The sequence below is a fragment of the Dermacentor variabilis genome, chromosome 3, assembly GCF_050947875.1.
Source record: "Dermacentor variabilis isolate Ectoservices chromosome 3, ASM5094787v1, whole genome shotgun sequence".
NCBI lineage: Eukaryota > Metazoa > Arthropoda > Arachnida > Ixodida > Ixodidae > Dermacentor > Dermacentor variabilis.
In genome coordinates this window covers 112,076,050-112,096,631 of record NC_134570.1, presented here as the reverse complement: position 1 = coordinate 112,096,631, position 20,582 = coordinate 112,076,050, and the positions used below count along the sequence as shown (strand labels likewise).

Sequence of the window (20,582 nt, the reverse complement as noted above, 5' to 3'; positions counted from 1 at the left end):
GGTACTTCTGGTTGGCTACCCTGCACATGGGAAAGGGTGAATAGACATAAAACAGGAGACAGAGAGAGCATTAGAGGGAGAAAGAGAGACCAGCACCGAACAAATTAAACTGCCTAGAGTATTAGACATAAGAAACAAGAGGGCTGCCACCCAAATGAGCTCAACGAAATTGTCACAGCAACACTTATGCTCTAGCAAACCGCATTTATTCCCATGCAAATCAGCCTGAATATGCATTCTGTTAGATTCCTTTCTTTATAAGCAGATGCAAATGTCTGACTTTGCTCAAGAACTATCCCTTGGCCAAGCCCGTTTGGCTATGGCACATAACCTCTGAGCCAACTATTAAGCTTACAGTGTAGTACATAATTAGTCGTCTTTCTTGGCAGTAGCAAAGCAATTGTATTCTTAGAGGGTGGCAATGCTGCTACTCTGTGTATTATTTATCGATATTTTCTCCACAGTCACTAGAGAGGGAGTCTCTACTACATTTATAGCCATATGTATACTGTAGAAGTGGAAAACAGGTCAACCTTCTTTTTTTCGAAACAATTAGTGGAAAAGTGCTTTCTTGTCTTATGTAGGTCCTTGATACAATTTCAATTGTCGTCTGGTCACCTTGGCACAATTGTTTTGTGCCACACTATGCACTATATTTCTTGTTTTTCTCCTTAAAAAGAGATTGCTAGCATTTGCGTTGTTGCTGTTACGAACTTCGCAAACTGCTTGCTTATATGAGTTACTCCTGTCTCGGAGTGCAAAACAAGCAGGTCTTTATTCGACTTCATTGCAGCATTCGAAATTGATACACAGAAGCGAATGGGAACAGTGCAGCATTGCACCGTTTTAGGGTTCCCTCCAACAGAAAGTGAAGTGGTGCAACTGTAGACCTTCATGGAAAACTTCATTCCAGGGCGACTATGTTGTTCGCGTTGAACTTGGAGACACTGTGGTGAGTTTTCTTTGAGAGTGTTTTGCACAAGTTTTCCCAGTAATGATAAATTCATTGCAAATGTGGTGGAATTCACTTGCGTGTCATGAAGCGAAAAGGCCACAGATTAGCTTTCTTTTTTAGCACTCTGTAATGACTGCCACAAAACAACAACTAGCTGGAACAAATTGATAGCATGTTGACCACCAAAGTCTGTGAACACAGTGAAAAGAACTGAAGATGCAATAAACAGCTGACCATCAAAGTGAGTTAACGGCTAGCATTAAGTCAAGGAGGCCTACCGGCCAGCTGTGTGATGATCAATATGCGTGCATTTTGAGTGCCCTGTACATGTTGCTTATTTCCCGAGAACAGTGTTGCACATATCTAGTCCTGCATAACAAACGCCTTGAACATCATCAATGATGATGCACAGTCGAATGCCAAAAGTAACTAGCAGCCGTAGACGAACAAAAATCATGATAGTTCTGACTAGTCACGCATACAAGTCACCCTCCAATGAAAAATGAGCGAATTGAACAAATAAAATTTGTTCTCGGTTGACTGCATTGCACTTTTTTTCTCAAATTCATTTTATTTTAAAGCAAATGACAACCGACCAGAACATGTCATAAAATTTTGGGTGAAATTAAAAAAAAAGAAAATGCGTAACATTGGTATAATTGAACGAAACATTTATGGTTTAAATAGGAAATATAAATTGAAATCGGCACAGAAAGCCATCAGAAGCTGCACGCTGCGAGACCATACTATGGAACTTTGTATGAGCAATAGAACCCCGCCACATAGCCGCACATCGGTGTACACATGCAGATCTAGGTTTTTTTTCCAATGGGAAGTCTGACTTAGAAACGGCAAATGATGATGATGATGGTAGGTTATATTCAACAATCATTAAACATGTCTTGTCCCTCAAGAGCAAAATAATGTAACAACTGGGAAGAAGGACTTCCTGAGTTTGTCATGCGCCATATACTGGCATTGCACATGTCAGGATGTCCCCCCTGGATCTGTATCAGCATATGTTGGTGTATGCAAGCTAGTTAAGTGTTAGTATGGGTGAGCACAGTGTTTGTTTAAAAATCCATTCATAGTATTTTATAGGCATTTATGCTTTTCTCTATGCGTATCGTCATATAATAAGAACAATGAGAAATTCCAGCACTACTGCAATTTCCCACCAGTTTCTACCCACATGTAGGTGTAAAAGTATGTGCAAAAGCATCGTTTCTTATTCTAAACATTTACAGGGCCCGCCTCATGGCTTAACCTGGAATTTACCAGAGCAGTGTAACAGGAAATGACAGAAGCATGCACATGTTATTGGAGAAATAATCCAACAATTCAGGAATAATTACACAGTTGAAGATTGCTTTAAAGGGCCCCTCCCCATAGAAAATTTTGGTTATACGCTGAAAGTTGTTACGTGTCTTCTAGTGAGCGTTATGTTGAAAAATTTTTTTGATATTAGCTCATTAACAGACGAGATAGAACTATTTCAGTGCTGCGAACCCATGATTTCAAGAGGCAAGCTCCACTGCACAGCGAGACACTCTCTCCCCTCGCCCCGTCCAGCCTCCGCAAGCGAAATTTCTTCCCTACGTTCTCCCATACCGGACCTCGAGGATTGTGTGACACATACGTCACGGGCCCCGCCTTCATTACTTTTTCTCCTCCATGTTCTTTTTCTTTTTTTGCCGCTGCACACGAGCTGTTGTGATTGTCTGGTTTCGCGCAGCGCACGATTTTGCGCGCTGCGCACGAGGACACATGACTAGCGGTTTAATTCAGTGCTACATGAATACTGAGGCAGAACAAACATATTACAGAGCATTATCACGCACTGCAACACAGTAGAAAATGGCATAGTTTCGGTACCTGCACATGTGACTGCACGACTGTGGGAACAAGCAGATGAAGCTGAAGTACATCTGTCTTGCTTCGGTGCGAAGTAAAACAAAACAAAACAAAAAGACACACAGACATTCTGTTTGTGTGTTTTATTTTTCTCTTAACTTGAATTCGTCAATTCAAACAACATATCACACAAATAACAGATGCTGCCTTGAACAATTCTCGAAGTCACGTGTCACCACAAGCGACGTCACACTGCAAACCCGAGTACGTAGGCACAGGGACGAGAATACGTCACCGTCCGGCTTGGAGCGCGGCGGCCGAGAGGAGAAGGGAAAATGGCGTTCGGATTTAAGTTTCAGACCTTTCCACGGCGCATAGAGATGTAATCCTTTGCAAACACAATCGTTGGCATGCATTGTATGCTTTGCACTTGTCAGCTCGAATTGGCCAGACCTGGCCAGACCCTTTAATAAATCAAAACATTAATTTCTTACAGCTGTGGCCACACTTGTCCTCGACTTTGCTCTCTTGTTGGCATTCAATCACTATCACGCTGTTTCCAGCATGGGTCTGCATAAACATGATCGTGCCTACAGATTAAAAAATTCATAGTGAATATGTCCCTCAATGTTTTCTGCATTACTGCTGCAGGATTGAGCATTCTGGACTGTAAGCTTTTCATTAAAGTAAATAAGATAGGTACCATAAAAATTAGTTGTCTGTCCCTTTAGAGCCAGGGTTCGACCTCTGTTCTGGATTGAGCTATATTCTGATACATGTGGTAATAAGCTCCATTAAGTCACATTTTGAGCCATATTAATGGTTTTTCCGTGCATCTGCAAAGCAATTCCTAAAGCTAAAGAACGTCTTTCAGCAAACATATGATACGCAACTTTTTGTTAGTGAAGAATATGATAACTTATACTATCGACTTTTGTTAATTCGACCCTGACGGGACCGATGAAACTGGTCAAATTATTAGCTAGGTTGAATTAAATGAGAAAAAAAAAGAAAATTGCTGTGGTTGAACGGTGTTAAAGTTTGTCAAGCGATAGCACGGTTTTGCTTGCTTTAGGAAAGGACAGACGCTGCTCGGCGCCATCAGCAACTACCGCACCTACGATTGCAACACAAGACAACACATAGATGCTGCTGCACCAAGCGAATTGACCTCCACGCTGCGTCTCGCTTCAACATGAACTAAGTGTCAAAAGCACAGCACATACGAAGCTACCAGTATTCAGCGCACTTTGTACGCACTGCAGATTGCTTTCACGACATGGGAACCCACACAGCGTACGTAGCAGCTGCCGGTAGTGGCAGGCTAAGCCCCAGTTTGACCTTGGCTGAGTTTGAAGGTCAGATCTATAGAACCAGGTGCGTTCTGGATTTGTACCTGAAGTAGCAGAGTCGCTCTAAAAGAACTCAAAACAGCCTGCTGGTTTAGATGGCAGTAGCTGCCGCCACTCAAACACGACTCTGAATTTAACTCGCACCAATTTATTATGGGTTCAAAGCAGTCACCTGAAGTAAAAATTAACATTAGAGCTCTAAAGCAACATAGAAATTGAATGCGCGCCCAATCTCTTAGCAAGAAAAAGATAGCACTTCCGTTTCTGGAAATAAGAAAAAGGTGGCACCAGTGAACTTTAACTTCAGAAAATGGAAATTCATTTACTTGATGTCCACTGTCATCATTCAATTTTTCGCAGTCTATGAAGAACCAAAACATGGTCTTCCATACAGCCCACAGCATGTCTGATAATCTTATTTACCAAATGACTCCTCAATAATTGCAAACAGGATGGTGGCCCACACCTAGATTAACTACTTCACTTGTTTGTCCTACGATGAACACAATTCTCCGAAACGCCAAGAACACATGACGTGATTTGTTGATGCTGGTTTAACATGTAAAATAATTATCGTTTTAATGTGCTTTCGTGATCTGACTGAAAGTGGAGTGTCGTCGTCGTGATGCTATGCAAGCACTTGTTCTGTCGCCATCCATGGTCGCCATTTTGTGATGGCAATGAATGCTGGCTAGGCTGGCTCTGACGGGGGACTGTTGCGAATGCAGTTTTGGTTTGAGTTCCATATCAGATCGAACTGCTCAAGCAATTTTCCAGTAAACATTCCTGCAGAAATTGGGTGAATACTGTAATATTTTATTGTGAGCTAGCGTATAAAGGGTCCCACACCAGGTCTGACCATTTTGAGCTGACAAGTGCAGTGCATACAAAGTGCGCTAACGATCGTGTCTGCTAAATACAGTAGAACCTCGTTTTTAAGTTCTGGAAAAAAAAATGCTAAAAACGTACTAACTGCGACAACGTACAATCCGAAATAACTAAAAAAGTTTGACAGACTCAACTACGTATTGATTTATGTAATGCAAAGCGTTGCGCGGATCGAGTCGCTGACGCCAACGCGCGTCGAGCTGGTAGTGCTCCTGCGGTCAGAGACGCGTCCTGTTGCTTTCCTATTGCGTGATATCTTAAGAGGGCGACAGGAAACCGAAACGAAATTGAGCTGGTGGGCGGCACCGTATGCCGCTGACGCGAAATGTGATGCCCACGTCACACCGCCTGCAGCAGGGAACGGCAGCACACTTGGATTATCGCCTACTAAAAGCGAGCAGTACGCTACCAATGCCACTATGCACCACGCGCTGCAAAACACATAGGTGAAGCGGCTTACCACAATAGGCTTAGCGGCGATAGCTGTGAATGTAGCATGCGATGACCCGGGCGGAGATTTTCTGGTACTGGAATAGGAAACCCAGCACGCCGCCATTTTCACATGAAACGGGTGGCAACATACCATTATCGATGGCAGGTATGCCTTGTGCCTTTTCTTGTTCGCATGGAATCTAGCAGCCGGAAAACATATACAATCGCAGTCTGCAGCAGGGAACGGCGGTATGTTTTGGTTATCACCTATTAACCCTTTGAGGGTCGATATTTTTTATTGCAGATTCCAGTTTTTCTGAGGGACCTACTTAAAAAAACATTCCCATAATCTTTCTAAGGTGACTGTAAAGTGAGAAAAAATATTTTGCGTTGGCATATATGTACTGTTTATTCATGAATAACAATAAAAAAAGGAAATAAACTTCTAAGAATTAAAAATGTGATGCACTGTTATACACATAAGGCTTTGAAAATTAGCACACGAGAATATTTGGCACGTGTCAAATGTTCCTGCTCTTACACTGATATTTACGTCCATAGCATAAATGAACTGTGTAGGTGAGCACACTCAAGAGAACTGTAGTTGTGTGCCCGTCAAAAAAGCAAAACGTGTGACAAACTTGCGCTAATCATCTTATCGCCAATCAGAGGCAATTAGTTATTGCGTGTCTCCAAAAAAAGAAACGGAAAGGAAACACATGCACGGTGGCATCCTTCCTATGCACACCCCTGTGAGCACTAAACGAGCGAGAAACAGGCGGTAGCCCTTTGAGCGATTAGTAAAGAGATAGCCATCAGTTTTGCGAGCGCTAGAAGCCAAAATTGACCATATAACAAAACCCAAACCACCGCCCGCCTGCGCGCTGTGGGGATGCGTGACTCTCATGCGTCCCCTGATATCTTGTTTTCCCGCATAGCTCCTGCAGTGCGGCTTCGCCGCGTGGCCTGGCGTCCGCGGCAGTCGGAGTGGTACAAGCGCAATGCGAGAGATGGCACGAGTGTTGCGCTGCTGCAGGGTTACTTGGTTGCTGGAAAGACAAGGGGCTCCCTTTTTGGCGGCGGGACGGCAAGCAGCTCGGACATGCTGCGCGTGCGCCGATCCAAGCTTCTGCGAGACTGTCTCGCGTGGCCGCCTTCGAACGCGCCACCGTTCGTGTGACCGTACACGCGAACGACCAGGCGTTGGGATTTAGCATGGGGCGAACATATTCGCTCGCTATCCGGTCGCGGTGAGTAGGACTTCTAGATTTGTCGCGCGCCCATCGGCATGTTTTGTGGATAGCAACTCGGCTAGCAGGCATTGATCTATGAAAGGTGCAATAAATGCCCTTGTGATTGTTTGCACTACTGTGTTGTCGTTCCTTTGTCCCAAAAGCACGAGAGGAGAACCTCACAGCGCGCAGTAGTATATAGACGCGCCGGAGCAAACTAGCTCTAAAACAAACCGTGCAACGAAAACCGAGAAAGGGACGCGCGAGAAAAAAATTCCCTGTATTCCCACATAGTGGCAGCGCATGCCAGAAAAGAAAAAGTTAGGCAGTTGGTGAGCATTTTAAAGGTATAGACAACGCCATAAATATACGGCATCAACCATTTTGGACTTGTTTGCGGCACCGTATATTTACGTCATTGACCCTCAAAGGGTTACAAGCATGCACTACGCTTCCGACGGCACCAAGAGCTGTGAAATAGATAGTCGAAGATGCTTATCGCAATAGGATTGGCGGTGATGGGTGTGAATACGGCATGCAACGACCTCCGAGAAAATTTGCTGGTACCGAAATGAGAAACTGAGTGCGTGCCCACATTTTCATGTGAGACGGGCGGGCAAGTATTGCGGTGAAGCTGCTGCGGCAGGTGGCTATATACTGTTCTCAATTGCACGCACCCCACGCATTTTCTTGTTTACGTGGGATCTAGTGGCCGGAAAATGTAATGTACGATCGCAGTGTGGCGACGTACTGAATGTTGGTGCAGAAAAATCATGTCTTCCGGGAACGTTTGAACCGGTACAAAAATGAACTTAACTCTATTGGGCAATTTTTTAACGCGACAGCGTTAAGGAGCTCGTGTCGCAGAAAAGCCGGTGTCGTCGGCGTCTGTGTCGGCGGCGTTGGCCGTGAGCGATAAATCCCAGCAGGCACTTCATGAACAAAAAAACAACTTGCAAGATGGGCTGGGTGGGAATCGAACCAGGGTCTCCGGAGTGTGGGACGGAGGCGCTACCACTCAGCCACGAGTTCGATGCTTCAAAGCGGTACAAAAGCGCCTATAGTGAATGCGGTGTTGCCTTAGAAACGAGCTGTTTCTAAGGCTCAGGCGTGCGTCGCTTGCTCAGGCGCACATTTCGTTTCCGCGCCGAACGCTGCGTTGCTCGATGCTCACCGCGTCCGATGCGGGGCGCGTAGTCGCTGCGCCATAGCCCAATGTCTTACACCCCTTGGCGGGTCGACGGGAACGCTGTCGCGTTCCACTCTTGAAGGCGAAGCTTAAGCGTCCTCCAATTTTTGTGTTCTCGTTGCGAACGTTGGAGCCAAGAACGTGTCAATGAGGTTCTACTGTATTACATCGCTACGCACCACAGAAAGAGCTGAAATTTCAAAGCAAAGGCTGTTTGCCCTTCTCCTCGAGGGCACTGCGCTCCCAGCTGGAGAGGTGACGTACATGCGCAAGTAAGCCTAAGTACATGTATATGCTGTGACGTCACTCATAGTGACACGTGACTTCAAGGATTATTCAAGGCAACATCTGTCATTTATGTAATATGTTGCTTGAATAGACAAATTAAAGCTTAGAGAAATAATAGACACAGAAACCAAATGTCTGCATGTTTTTGTTTTAACTTGGCACCGCAGCAAGATATGTACTTCTGTTTCATCCGCTTGTTCCCATGTCGTGCAGTCGGGGCCGGAGACACCGAAACTAAGTCATTTTCAACCGTGTTCCAGCGTGGGATCCCGCTCTGTGATCCATTTGTGTCTGCCACAGTATTCGTGTAGCACAGACTTATACCGCTAGCCAGGTGTTGTGCACAGCGCAAAAAATTATGTGCCACGCAAAACAAGACATACACAACCGCTCGCACAAGGGACCGTCAGCGGAGGTGCACTGTGCAGCAAGAATAGTAAGAAGAAAAAAAAAAGAAATAAGGCGGCGCCCGTGACATACTCGTCAGGTAATCCTCCGGCTCCTCTATGAGAGAACGCAGGGTTGGAATTTCACTTGCAGAGGCTAGCCATCAAGTGGAAAGAGTGTTATGTTGGCGGTGACGCTCGCCTCCTGAAATTATGGGTTCATGGCACTGAAGTATTTACATCTCGGCTATTAATGAACCAATTTGAAAAATTCTTGCGGTAGAACGATCCCTAGAGGGCACGTAACAACTTTCAGGGTATAACCGAAATTTTCTATGTGGCCTGGTGAAGGGCCCTTTAAAAGGTAGCATTAAAATTTTACTGGGGCAGGCCGAAAATATGCATTTTTGACAGGAGATGATGTGTGTTGGGTGCATTTCCTGTACCCCAAGCACTGCCAAGACTGATGCGGTGGCTACTGAAGTCACTACTGCGGTTTTCACTGGTGTTGGGCGCTTGCATGATGACCAGATCAGCCAAGTTCTAATTATCCGGCGAAGGCTGATTTCAGGATCAAAATAATGAAAGTTTTGTACCATAGAAATGTATGGGCACCGGCAGGGACCTTCGGTCGAGACTGACTTAACCGAAAAACCAAATTAACCAAAATCGAATCGAAAGTTTACTGTACTAAGACAGTGGAAAGGATTTAGAGTAAAAAGCAAAATTTTTTGCCTGCCTTGGCTTGCTATTATATTAATGCCCATAGACATTACCAAGCGTTTCCATAGAAGAAAATAAAAAGGTATTTGATATTTCAAAGTTGAGCAACGATTCATATAAAAGTGCATAATTAATTGCATACAGAATGAATACAGAATGAATGCATACAGTGCATGCACCGGGCTTCAAAAGATAAAAGAGCCACGGGTAGCAGGAGAGTGCACTCACCACCTACGACGATGGTCAGCACATTTGACCGCTCGCCTACAGTATTCATGGCACCAGTCACAGCTGCATTGGTCACAAGCTCACAGCCGCTGACGTCAAGCAGCCTCAGATCACGACACAGTTCAACGAGAATCAGCACACCTGTCAAGGACAGAATTGGAGCATGGTGTTAGGCAGCTGCACAAATACACTGGAATTCTCATGCCGTTCTACAGAAGAAATGGTCTTTGCCATGTCGTGCCCTTTGCTGCATAACAGGCCACAGGAAGCATAACAATGTGTATACAGTCCACGCCATTGCAATGGATCCGCATAAAACATACTTTCGGAAATAACGGACTGTTCTGCTCCCTTCGTTTGGTCTGCCTGTATTATCAATGCAACCAATTCCGCTTTTAATGGACCTGGCTATAATGGACTATTGGCTACAATGGGTAAATTTTTTCCCGGTGGTGTAAATACAACATATTTTGCTGTGGTGACACGTGCTTGTGGCAGAGTACTGCACGCAAGTACTGCATGCGGAAGTGCGCTGCATGCAATTATTTCTGGCTGCTTGCAGAATTTTAGAAAACAATTTTTTTTTTTAAAGAAAGAGTTCACTACAGTAAAATCTCAGCTATATAAATTTCACGGGGTCGTGTGAAGTATTCATATCACCCAAAATTTGTATCATGAAATCTTAAACAAAATCAAGAAAAAATTAATGTACTCGCAGCAGAAAAAATTCCCAACATCCATTTGAGTTTTCTTCTTGCCCAAATCGTCAATGACCGCCTTCTGGAAGGCGTGGAAGCGCACGCACATGACCTCACAAATGCTTTCGCACGCCAGTGAATGCGTCAGCACGTCGACTGCAAGAAGCATTTCAGCTGTTGTCGGCTGCCTGTCATGCTCGTCATAGCTACAGTGGGGTGCGTATTTTTCCTCACTGGTCAAAGCATCAGGCTGTGATGTGGAAAGCTCTTCGGCAATGTCCTTTATGGTACGCAAACTGCAAGTCACGAGGTCGGTGGCAGCAGTGACAAAATCGTCTTCGGTGCAAGTAACTCTGAACTCACTCCAATCTTAAATGCCAACTTCTGGCTCTTGCATATGGTCTTCAGGTGGCTTTGCAAAGCTGCACTTCGCAAAACAGGTAGCGATCGTAGTCGGCAAAGACGCGATCCCAACTCATTGTTTGTAAGTGTTTCACATCTAGGATGCTAATGTTCAGTTCCACAACTTTTCACTCCAACTTCGCTGGCAGACGACACACCAAGAGGCTCTTAAAATGACACTTGGCGTCTCAAATGATGCCTGCGTGTAGCGGTTCTAAGTGGCTTGTATATGGAGGCAACAAAACGAGTTTGACGTTTTGGAGGTTGGCCTCTTTCGGGTGGGCGGTGGCCCACTGATCCTAGGTCAAACAGATCTTTCTGTGGTCGAAGCAAGTAAAAAACTGTGGACAAGGCAGATGTCATCCAGGCCTTGTGGTTGGACTTGTAAATGCAAGGCAAATAGCCAGCCATCTTGAAGCAGCGAGGCTTCTGGTAGCGGTCAATAATTGTCAGCTGTATTTTTTCAGAACTGCCAGAATTGCAACAAAACAAAACCGCAGTCCACTGCTTAGTCCTCTGGCCGCCTTCGCACACTTTGCCTTTAAAAGATAGGCCCTCGTCAGGCTGCAAGTTATTAAAGAGACCGGCTTCCTCCACGTTGAACGCATCAGATGACGTGTGTCCAGCGATAAGCGAAGGCAGAGTGGCCCCCATCCAGTCGTTCATGATGGCCTTGCCCACTTTCTTTCCCTTCCCCACTCATAGACTTGCAAACGACTCCATGTCTCGCCTTAAACCGGTCAACCCAACCAATGGAGGCTTGGAAATTACTTGCACCAAATTAGAGTGCGATGTATTCGGCCTTCTCGCACAGCACCTTGCCATCGACATTCACTGCCACAGTCACCTCTTTGAACCATGTTAACAAAATTTCCTCGAGCTGCACATTGAGTGCAGTTTTTGCTTCTTCAGCGCTGATGCTGAATCATATCACATTTTTCATTATCTGGTCACGCTAACCACCAATCGTGCACAGAGTGGGCGGTGCTAAACCTAACTCCTTGGCAAGGTCAGTTTCTTTTTTCGGTTCTTTGTCCATCCTATGCAGGATTTCTAACTTTTCCTTAAATGACAGAGGCTTTCAATTTCGCAACATGCTGGCAATGAATCGATCAAACTCCTGAGATAAACAAGCCACAGCAAGTGCGCTTTAACCCAGACCTCAGAGAACCAGCAGGCTGTTGAAGGATGCTCTTGCACGCTTCCTGCCTTCCTCCCCTTATGTGCGCAGAGCATGGTTCAGTCCACTTAACAAAGGGACCAATGAGAGATTGTGCAGCCACGTGACATAGCCGGTTGCTTGGCGACTATGGATCCCACGCGGATTCCATTGTGCCAGTTCATCTGCACCATGCACTCCGCTAGCTCGGGTGCGGCGGCACCGCCACCACCATTGCTCATGCGTTCTTATGATTCGCAGTGGTGCGGCAACGCATTCAGAACAGCCAATGTTTTCCGTATTGTAAGCGATGTATTTCGGCTAGGGAATGTTATGAATTTGCAACACGAAACTCGTACCAGCCGTGACCATACCACTGAAGTTTTACTGTAGCAGCAAGTTTCCCACAACACCCAGCTTGCAGAAAGTTTTTGTGTCAACCACACAAGCAGACGGCTGTCGAACACCGCTGTCGGCTCAATGCCGAGCCAGCGCCGAGGGTGCCGCAGGTCAAACCAGCTTTGGAGCTAAGGCGTAGCACATGGCACTTCAAAGACAACCTCCGGCGATTGCAAAATACTCCTTTTTGAGAATGCCTTATTGCTTATCACATCAATTTTTACAAGAAACAAGACATGCTGCTATTTGTGGCATCCAGACTGCAAGGCGCATGTTGCGCTCGAGCAGTCTCGCACAGTGCAGCGGCGGCTAAGCGTGGGTTCCGAGTTGAACATGCATTGTACATCAGCCCTCGTATGTGCTGCAGATTTTGTTTTTTTGTTTTTAATGCGACGGTTAATGCCTCAGGGCATACAGGGGTATGAGATGTGGGTAAATAAGGATGATTAAATGAATGAAAAAAAGATTTGCTGATCTAATAAAGTCCAGGAGGGATCGATAATCTGGTCCCTGCGTCCAAGCAGGGTAGTGGTTAGGATTACACAGCAAAAGTCCCCACTGCTGCGATGTGCCGGAGCCTCGTCAGTTTCAACGCAGGGCAAACCCACAGCAGGTGGTGGATGTCGGCGCCAGCAATGCGTGACTTGCCGACTGGACACCCAGGGCAGGCGAAAGTGCGGCCACTTCCGAATCAGGGGAGGAGTGAGAGCAACCCTGACCCAGATCCTCCGAAGTGCAACCTCCTCTGCATGGGTAAGACTGCAGGGGAGGGTTACCGCACACGGAGGCATGAGAGCAGGTGTGCGGGGCGCCGGAGGTGTTTCTTTCTTGCTAAGAGGAGGGTGACATCATCTAGGTGAAGGAGCCGAGACAGTGACGATGTAGAGGTCACTAGACGGGTCGCAGAATTCGCATGGCTTTGGAAGCTCGGAAAGTAGTGTGGGATCCACTCGATAGGTATTTGCTGTGGGGTGCGTGCCGCCACAAGATAGACCTGCTGACATATTTCAGGGCTGCGACTGACACATCGCAGGAGCCGCGTCACCTGGAGGACGTCAGTGCAGATGACGATGTGGGCCGTGGAGACCATGGGAAAGGCAGCCACATATTTGACAATGGTCATTGCTTGTTGTACAAGGTAAAATGAAGATGCTGGTTTATGCTAGCAGCCACTGTTATGCGTGAAGAACAAATGTAGCTGATGTTTGTGTCACTGCGGCAGTGATGCACTTGGGTCAGACGGCCGGCTGCCTGCCATTGTGCCAGGCTGGCCATAGTGCAGTTGTACATATGCTCTAGTACGGAGAAACTGCTTTTTGTCGGTTACCAGCGCCTGAGAAATGACAGACAGGAAAACGTTGTGCAGAGTGGTTGTACGATTAACGCGTAAACTTATTTATTTATATGTAATTATCTTATTTTTGGTGTTTTTTTCGTTCTTGCGATTGTTTATGGTTAGACAGCTGTACATGCTAGGTTTCGCCATTTCACAACATACAATGACACTAATTTTGACTTTGGATATAACGGGCCTTTTCCACCGGATTATCGCAGTCCGTTGTAACAAATGTTGACTGTACAGCCAAGAAACGATACAGTTAAACCTCGATATAACGTACTTCAGTGTAACGAAATTCTCGATATAACGAGGTATTTCACTTTCTATAACTTCTTGTCTATAGAACACCATGTACCTTGAACCTCAATATAATGAAGTGTATTTATACACGATTTCAATGTAATGAAATTTCACTGCCATCCAGAAGGAATACCAAGACAACAAATGGAAACTTCCACAGATGCAGGCGGTCAAATAGTTGAATTACTTGGTGTCTGCTCGCAATTGTACCTCTCGAATCACACGCCGCGCGACCAAGAGTGGCTGCTGAAGTGCAGCAGCATCATGTTCCGTATCAAGTCCAAGTGCAATAATATCCTAACATACGTTGCATGCTGTATGCTTTAGGCGCGAGTGAAAACGTGCAAGGGTAAACCGAGAAGGATGGTGGCTTCATGGACGCAGTCTTCCCACACGAGCAAGGGAAAAATGGGGAGGATGGAAGCTCATAGGGAAGGGGGGTAGCAGGTTGGCAGGATGGCATGCGTCTCCTTTTCTGGAGATGCACTGATAGCCTTGTCACACCGCAGGCGACATCATAAGCCACACGGCTGGAGTGGATGCAAAAGCGGGGGGACCGTCTTCGCTTTGTACCGGCGATGTGAAGATATCGTTGACACGGCATGAAACGATGTTTTGTCACCGGCTCTTAAATTCAGCAAAATGGTGTTTTTTTCCCCTCTCATTCAAATTTGCTTTTTCTGAGTGCCTGATAATTAAGAAAGTTTTGCAGCTCCTTCTGCATAAAAAAACTCCATCAGTGACTGTACTCATTTGCTTAAAAGATTGAATTTCAATATAATGAAATTTCAATATAACAAATCATATTGCCAATTTCATCAACTTAGTTATACCGGGGTCAAACTGCATAACAGAAATGGATATAATGAATAATCTCATAGATTCGAGTAATTCTAGAGTTCAGCTGGCCATCAGTGCATTTTGGCCAGCAGCTTGGCATGGCTAGCCAACAGCTAGAGAAGCAAATTAGTTGATCCCACATGATTGCACGCTGCACAGAGGTGATTTGTAGGAAGTGCATGCGTGTTATTTAGCATTTTTCATATGCCACGTATCGGCACGTTAAGCCACTGATGAGCCATCAAAGTCAGCAGGAACCCCATTATTAACCTGACAGAAGCACAATACTCGCGTTTCTTTCGCATGGACCCATTTTCAATAAATTATTTTGCACCGATATAAACATGTACTCTTATAACGGGTACCGTACATAATGAAGGTGTTTGCATGTCGGATGCGATTCCATTTATAACAAGGCTCGAGTGTACTTTGAAGGAAAACACTAACCTCCATCAGACACTTGCGGGCATCCACGAAGTTCGATGCTGTGCAGCAAACCCTGGCAGGACAGGTTGCCCAGGCCAGAATCCGTGATCTGTCGAGGCAGCCAGGGATAAATTAACAAAGGCACAGCGCTTGCATACTGGACACACAAATGCATGACAACTCTCGAGGCACTGGGCCTACAGCTACACGTGCCAAGATAATATAGTATTTGCTGGATGGTAATGTGCACCAAAGTTGCAGCCAATCAGAGCTGATAACATGATGAATTCAACATCATAGCAAAGTCTAACAGAGTCCAGAACTGTCTCGTGACGGTCACTCTGTCTTTTTCCTCCCTCCACGAGATTAGCAACCCTGTAGCAACGTGTGGATTGGACTAGAGAAACTTTTGAGTGGCAATGACAATAGCGTGGCACTATTGCAGTTCTGGTTTATTATTTCACTAAATAAGCATCTTCTTTTAGTAGACTTTTCCCTCCAAACAAAGAGTGCATTAGAATCGAGTATAAATATGCTACCCCAAAACTGTTGGCACTGTTCAAAATAATTATGTTTCAAATGTGTTGCACACATCTTAAAGCATACTTCAGGAGATCATAGATACAAAACAGAATTGGACAATTTTAACACATGACAGGACAAGTTCGCTTATATTAGATTAGGTTCATGTGTCTGCTGGCACCACCAGAATGTGGCCACGTGATGAGCTCCATTCTTTCTTTTTTTTTTCTTTTAGAGCACAGCTCTTAGGCATTAATTCCTGCAGTTCGCGTCAGAAACATCCCTCGGCATAACCAAGCGAACAAGCACAGCGAAGGATGAAAGTGTTAACATGGAGCGTAACGGGGGATTAAAGGCAGCGATAGTGAAGACAGCGCAAGGAGGAAAGCAGAGGAGAAGAGTGCTATGATGCATGCGGTAGTCGTCTCAAAGAGCTAGCTGGCGTCGGCATGGCAGAAACATGCTTTAAATTGTGGTTCTACAGTTAGAGCATGAAGCTGCTGTGCTCCACATCAGAGCTTTGATCCCACTATTGGAAACTTGAAATTTCTTTTTATAAACTGAGGTGACCACTGGAACCTACCTACCTACCTACCGTGAAGTGTCTGCGAGCCAAAGAATGCTTAGCATTAAAACAAAGGGCCCTGTTACTGTTAAAATACTGGTCAAATTCACTGAGTAGGTTGTAATTTTGTGGAGATTTGGGTAATCCACAATAGCAAAAAATTTTTGCAAAAGATATCGCAATGAAGGAAGATGGGGTAAGCGACACAATACTCATAACTACTCACTGCCCTCATAAAACTAAACAAGTTTTTAAAGCCAACATTTCATTACAGTCTAATGCAGCGATGCCAAAAAAACAAAAGGAACCTAGAACTGAACCTCAAGCACTGCGTGAGCATGGTTACGTATAGATCAAGCCAGCCACACACATAAAAAAGAGAAACAGGAAAGCTTGTTAGACCAACTAGACATCAAACTCGGCTTACCTGTCCCAAGTAGTTCAGCTTCAGCTGGCGCAAACCAGGGCACCGCGACAGGTGGCTCAGCGCAATGTCAGTGATGCCGTGGTGGCAACCGGTGATGTCCAGAAACCTGCATTAAGCGCGGCTCATGTAATCGAAACACTAGTTTCACAATGATGCACTTTCTACTTAGTCGTCCTGACAATTTTGTAAGGTGCCACGTTTAAATACTACTGCACAAGAAGGCACACAGACAGAAGAAACCTAAGCTGGCACAAGCTCTCTTCATGCCTGTCACTGAAACAGACTACAGTCTGGCAGTGTTACAGTCGATATCCTGAACAACTTGCATAAAATATGTGCATATAAAATGATGTCCAAGATGCACTCGCACTGCTGATAAAATGCTCTTCGCCTCGGCCACCGCATGTAATGACCTCAGTGATTGCACCCATCATTCTTGGGTAAAAGCTAGATGATTCCGAGGTGCCACGTGGGTTTAACCCTAGAGTTCCACACAACGATTACCAGAGGGAACTCTGGCACTAGTGTCTACCGGAGCTGCAATGGGGGTGGTCCAGCCAGCATGGGAATTATGGGAAGTACAGTAAAACCTCATTAATTCGAACTCGGTTTATTCGAAATCCCACGTAATTCGAAGGTTTTCGGCGGTCCCAACAGTTCACATGCAAATTTTGCCTGATAATTTGAACAGCCAGCGTGCCCATATCCGGATAATACGTCAGTTTAAACCATGGCCTCAGCGATCCGCAAAAAAAAATAAATTAGTGTGCCAGTCTCTGAGGCCAGTATAGTTGCCGGAGTGGCAGCCAGGCGGCACTTTAAATCAACTTTCTGTTTCCGGTGAACGTTGTGCGCAGTTTTGTGGAGTGTAGCGGCGGTAACAGTGAATTGCTGCGCACTGTAAGCAGACTGGAGGACGCAGCCTACGGTGCGGCAAACTACTGCGCCACGCAGTCACGCATCGATGACTACCGTATTTACACGATTGTAAGTCGACCACTTTTTTAAAATCTGAAAATCTGAAGTGGAGGGGGGGGCGGGTCGACTTACAATCAAAACCAAAACATGGCAACGCCAAAAAAGCGAGACCAACGGGAGCTACAACGTAGTTAGAATTTTATGTTTGCTCTATGGCCCTACCCATAGCTTTTTGGAAGGGTTTTTCAACATTTTTTAGAGTTTTACAGTACACACAACACTCATGAGGGGGTGTCGATAGTTGATGGAAGCGCCGCTGTTCTATTCGCGGTGGCACCCTCAGTACGGCGGCGCTTGTGGGGAGTATCAGTAGTTCATGGAAGAGCAGACACCACTCGCGGGTTTCTCTTTGCCTGTTGCACTTAGCTATCGCTATAGTTTGACGAAAGGCATTGGTTTGACACGTTCCACTTGACTGCCGGCTACGTGCTACTTCTATGCTTCCTCAGTCATCATGAGTGCTCCAGGCCTACTAATCATTCGGCACTCGTTCACAGCAGCGTTCAAGAGGGCTGCCATCCTTTACGCCGAAGAAACAAATCACTGCGCAGCGGGCCGCAAGTTCGATGTTTCTGAACGAGTGGTGCGAGAGTGGCGACTGCAGCGAAGTGAAATTTTCACCTGTGACGGCAAGTGAGGAATTTCTCACGTGCCGAAGTCTGGATGCTTTCTGGAGCTGTAAGCTAAGCTTGCGGCGTACGTCGCTCAAATGCGCAATCTGTCCCTGCCAGTGAAGTGCAACATGGTCATGAAACAAACCCGGATCTTCGCCTTTTAAGGACCGGCTCCACCGTGAGTACGAGTGGCTGGCGGAAGAAGACTGCGAAATTACACCAACCGGACCTGTCAAAAGAGCCTGCCTGACGGCTGCATGTGGTTGGGTGCATTCGGCATGGGCTGCTGCTTCACAAGATGTCGTGGTGCGGTCGTTTGCCAAATGTGAAATTTCGCGGGATGACGACGTGCTGTGGGACCGTAGCAACAATGACGATGGCAGCACTAGTGAATATGAATAGTCCAGTGACCATGTCAGCTACTAATAAATTTTCGTTATCAAATGCACCCTCAAGTATGCTCTCCTTTTTTTTTCCTGTCACGCGATATGGGGGGTTGACTTACATTCGAGTCGCCTTACAATAGTGTAAATACGGTACTTCAAATGACCGTTTTTCAAGCAAAATAAAGGTGCAGTGTTGATACAGCCACATTTCGCACATTTATTTCTCGTTTTTCGTCCATTTTTGATAATTCGAAAACTCGGTTAGTTCGATTATTTTTCGTGGTCCGACGGACTTCAAATTAACGAGGTTCTACTGTACATGGATTTGACTACACTTTGTCCTTCTGGATTTAAACAGCTTTGTGGCTTAGTAAGCTTGTCATTTCTGACAGAGTACTGCATAATAAATAATTAAATAAACATTATTAAAATTGTCCAACAGCAGGATTCGAACACAAGACGTCTAGCAAAGAAACCACATATTAAAACCATTACGCCATGAACGCATGCATCGACAAGCGAAATGAAACACCCTTATGAATTATCGCGAGCAAGCCAGTGCCCCGAGATGCTTGGTGCATTTTGATTTGGCCACCCCGACAAGCTGAACCATTACAGTTGGTAGCAATTGTGCCTGTTCGCAGCGTCTTCTACACTTTGAAAAGTATAGGTTGCTCTGAAATTTACGACAATGAAGGCATATAAACCTTAATAAACAAAGCCACAAGAATGTCTGAAACCAAAAGCACGAAGATCAGACAAATCCATGTAGTTCCCTTAATTGCCATAGTGGCTAAACAATTGCAACGCCGGAGTTCCCTCTAGTAATAATTGTAGGAAACTCTATGGGATTAACTACACAGCCTGCGTATTTAAATTTCTGGGGCCATATTCTGTAGCGGTTCGCTTTGGAACCGGTTCGGTCAGGCTGTTGCCATTGGTGGGCGCTTCGTTGTCGTCATCTCTGGTGGGCGGGATGACAAATTTTGTTGACAACGAGAAGAAAGGGGGTTAACCGAGGGGCCCGATTTTTATTAGTCATATCATAAGAAGCCAACAAACACAAACACTGGTTCTACTAGGACACATAAATACCCAAGAAAGTGGATGGGAAAACAGCACCGCGGTAGCTCAATTGGTAGAGCATTGCACGCAAAATGCGAAGGTTGTGGGTTCGGTTCCCACCTGCGGCAAGTTGTTTTTTCATCCACTTTAATTTCCATTAATTTATCGTTTCATTACTTCATTTATTAAGCACAAGTAATTTCCCCTATGTTGTCCTTGGTGTCAGTGTTTGTTGGCTTCTTATGATATGACTAAATTTTGTTGACGTCACACAGGTTGTCAATCATCTGGAAAGGAACCGGTTCCCTGCTATGAGAGGAACCGCGGAGAAGTGGTTTGCTCGAGGGTCGCGCGCGGTGGCGAGCATGATGTCAAGGGTTGCTAGGGCAACCGTGGCTGCCAGCTAGTCTCGCGCCAGCTGACGAGCCGGCACCTAGACGAGACGAGACAGAGACGGCAATGGCGGCTCCTTTGGTTGTGCTGCTGGCGAGCGCCGAAAGACAATGACGCGACGTGTTCGGCATGGCCGAAGAGTTTCGAAGGCATTTTAGGCTCTCCAAAGATATAGTGCGACGTCTTTGCGATGAGCTCGAAGAACATCTTGGACCTCAAAGATTTTGTGGTGTCGACACTACGATGAAAGTGCTGTGCGCGCTGCGGTTTTTTGCCACCGGGAGCTTTCAACAGTTCGTCGGGAATCAAGAAGCGATTGCACTGTCGCAGCCTTCGGTCAGCCGGATCATTACAGCCGTCGCTACGGCCATTACGGTTGTGGGCAAAGAAAAAGGATGCGTTAGATTCCCATCCACGGCGCAACAGAAAGCCCCCGTCAGCTGCTGGCCCAACACACGAAGCCTTTGCTAGGTAGGGGTGCTCCTCGACAAATGAAACGAGTATTTCGCGCTGCCTCGCTGAAACATGAGGACCCAGCCGCC

The 20,582-nt window shown here is 45.8% G+C and overlaps 1 protein-coding gene and 1 non-coding gene across 4 annotated transcripts in view; one reads left to right on the top strand and one right to left on the bottom strand.

Annotated features, from left to right (window-relative positions):
* LOC142576185 (putative RNA-binding protein EEED8.10) overlaps positions 1-20,582 on the bottom strand; it is a 67,843-nt gene that overhangs the window by 13,179 nt on the left and 34,082 nt on the right. For all 3 annotated transcript variants that reach the window (XM_075686192.1, XM_075686194.1, XM_075686193.1), the window contains 3 exons: positions 16,605-16,710; positions 15,112-15,199; positions 9,528-9,668 (listed from right to left, as the gene is read on the bottom strand). In XM_075686192.1, the coding sequence (XP_075542307.1) occupies positions 9,528-9,668; positions 15,112-15,199; positions 16,605-16,710 (335 nt within the window). The remainder of the gene's footprint in view (positions 1-9,527; positions 9,669-15,111; positions 15,200-16,604; positions 16,711-20,582) is intronic.
* Positions 19,703-19,775, top strand: TRNAL-CAA (transfer RNA leucine (anticodon CAA)). The gene has a single exon. It is a non-coding gene; the product is annotated as a tRNA-Leu (tRNA).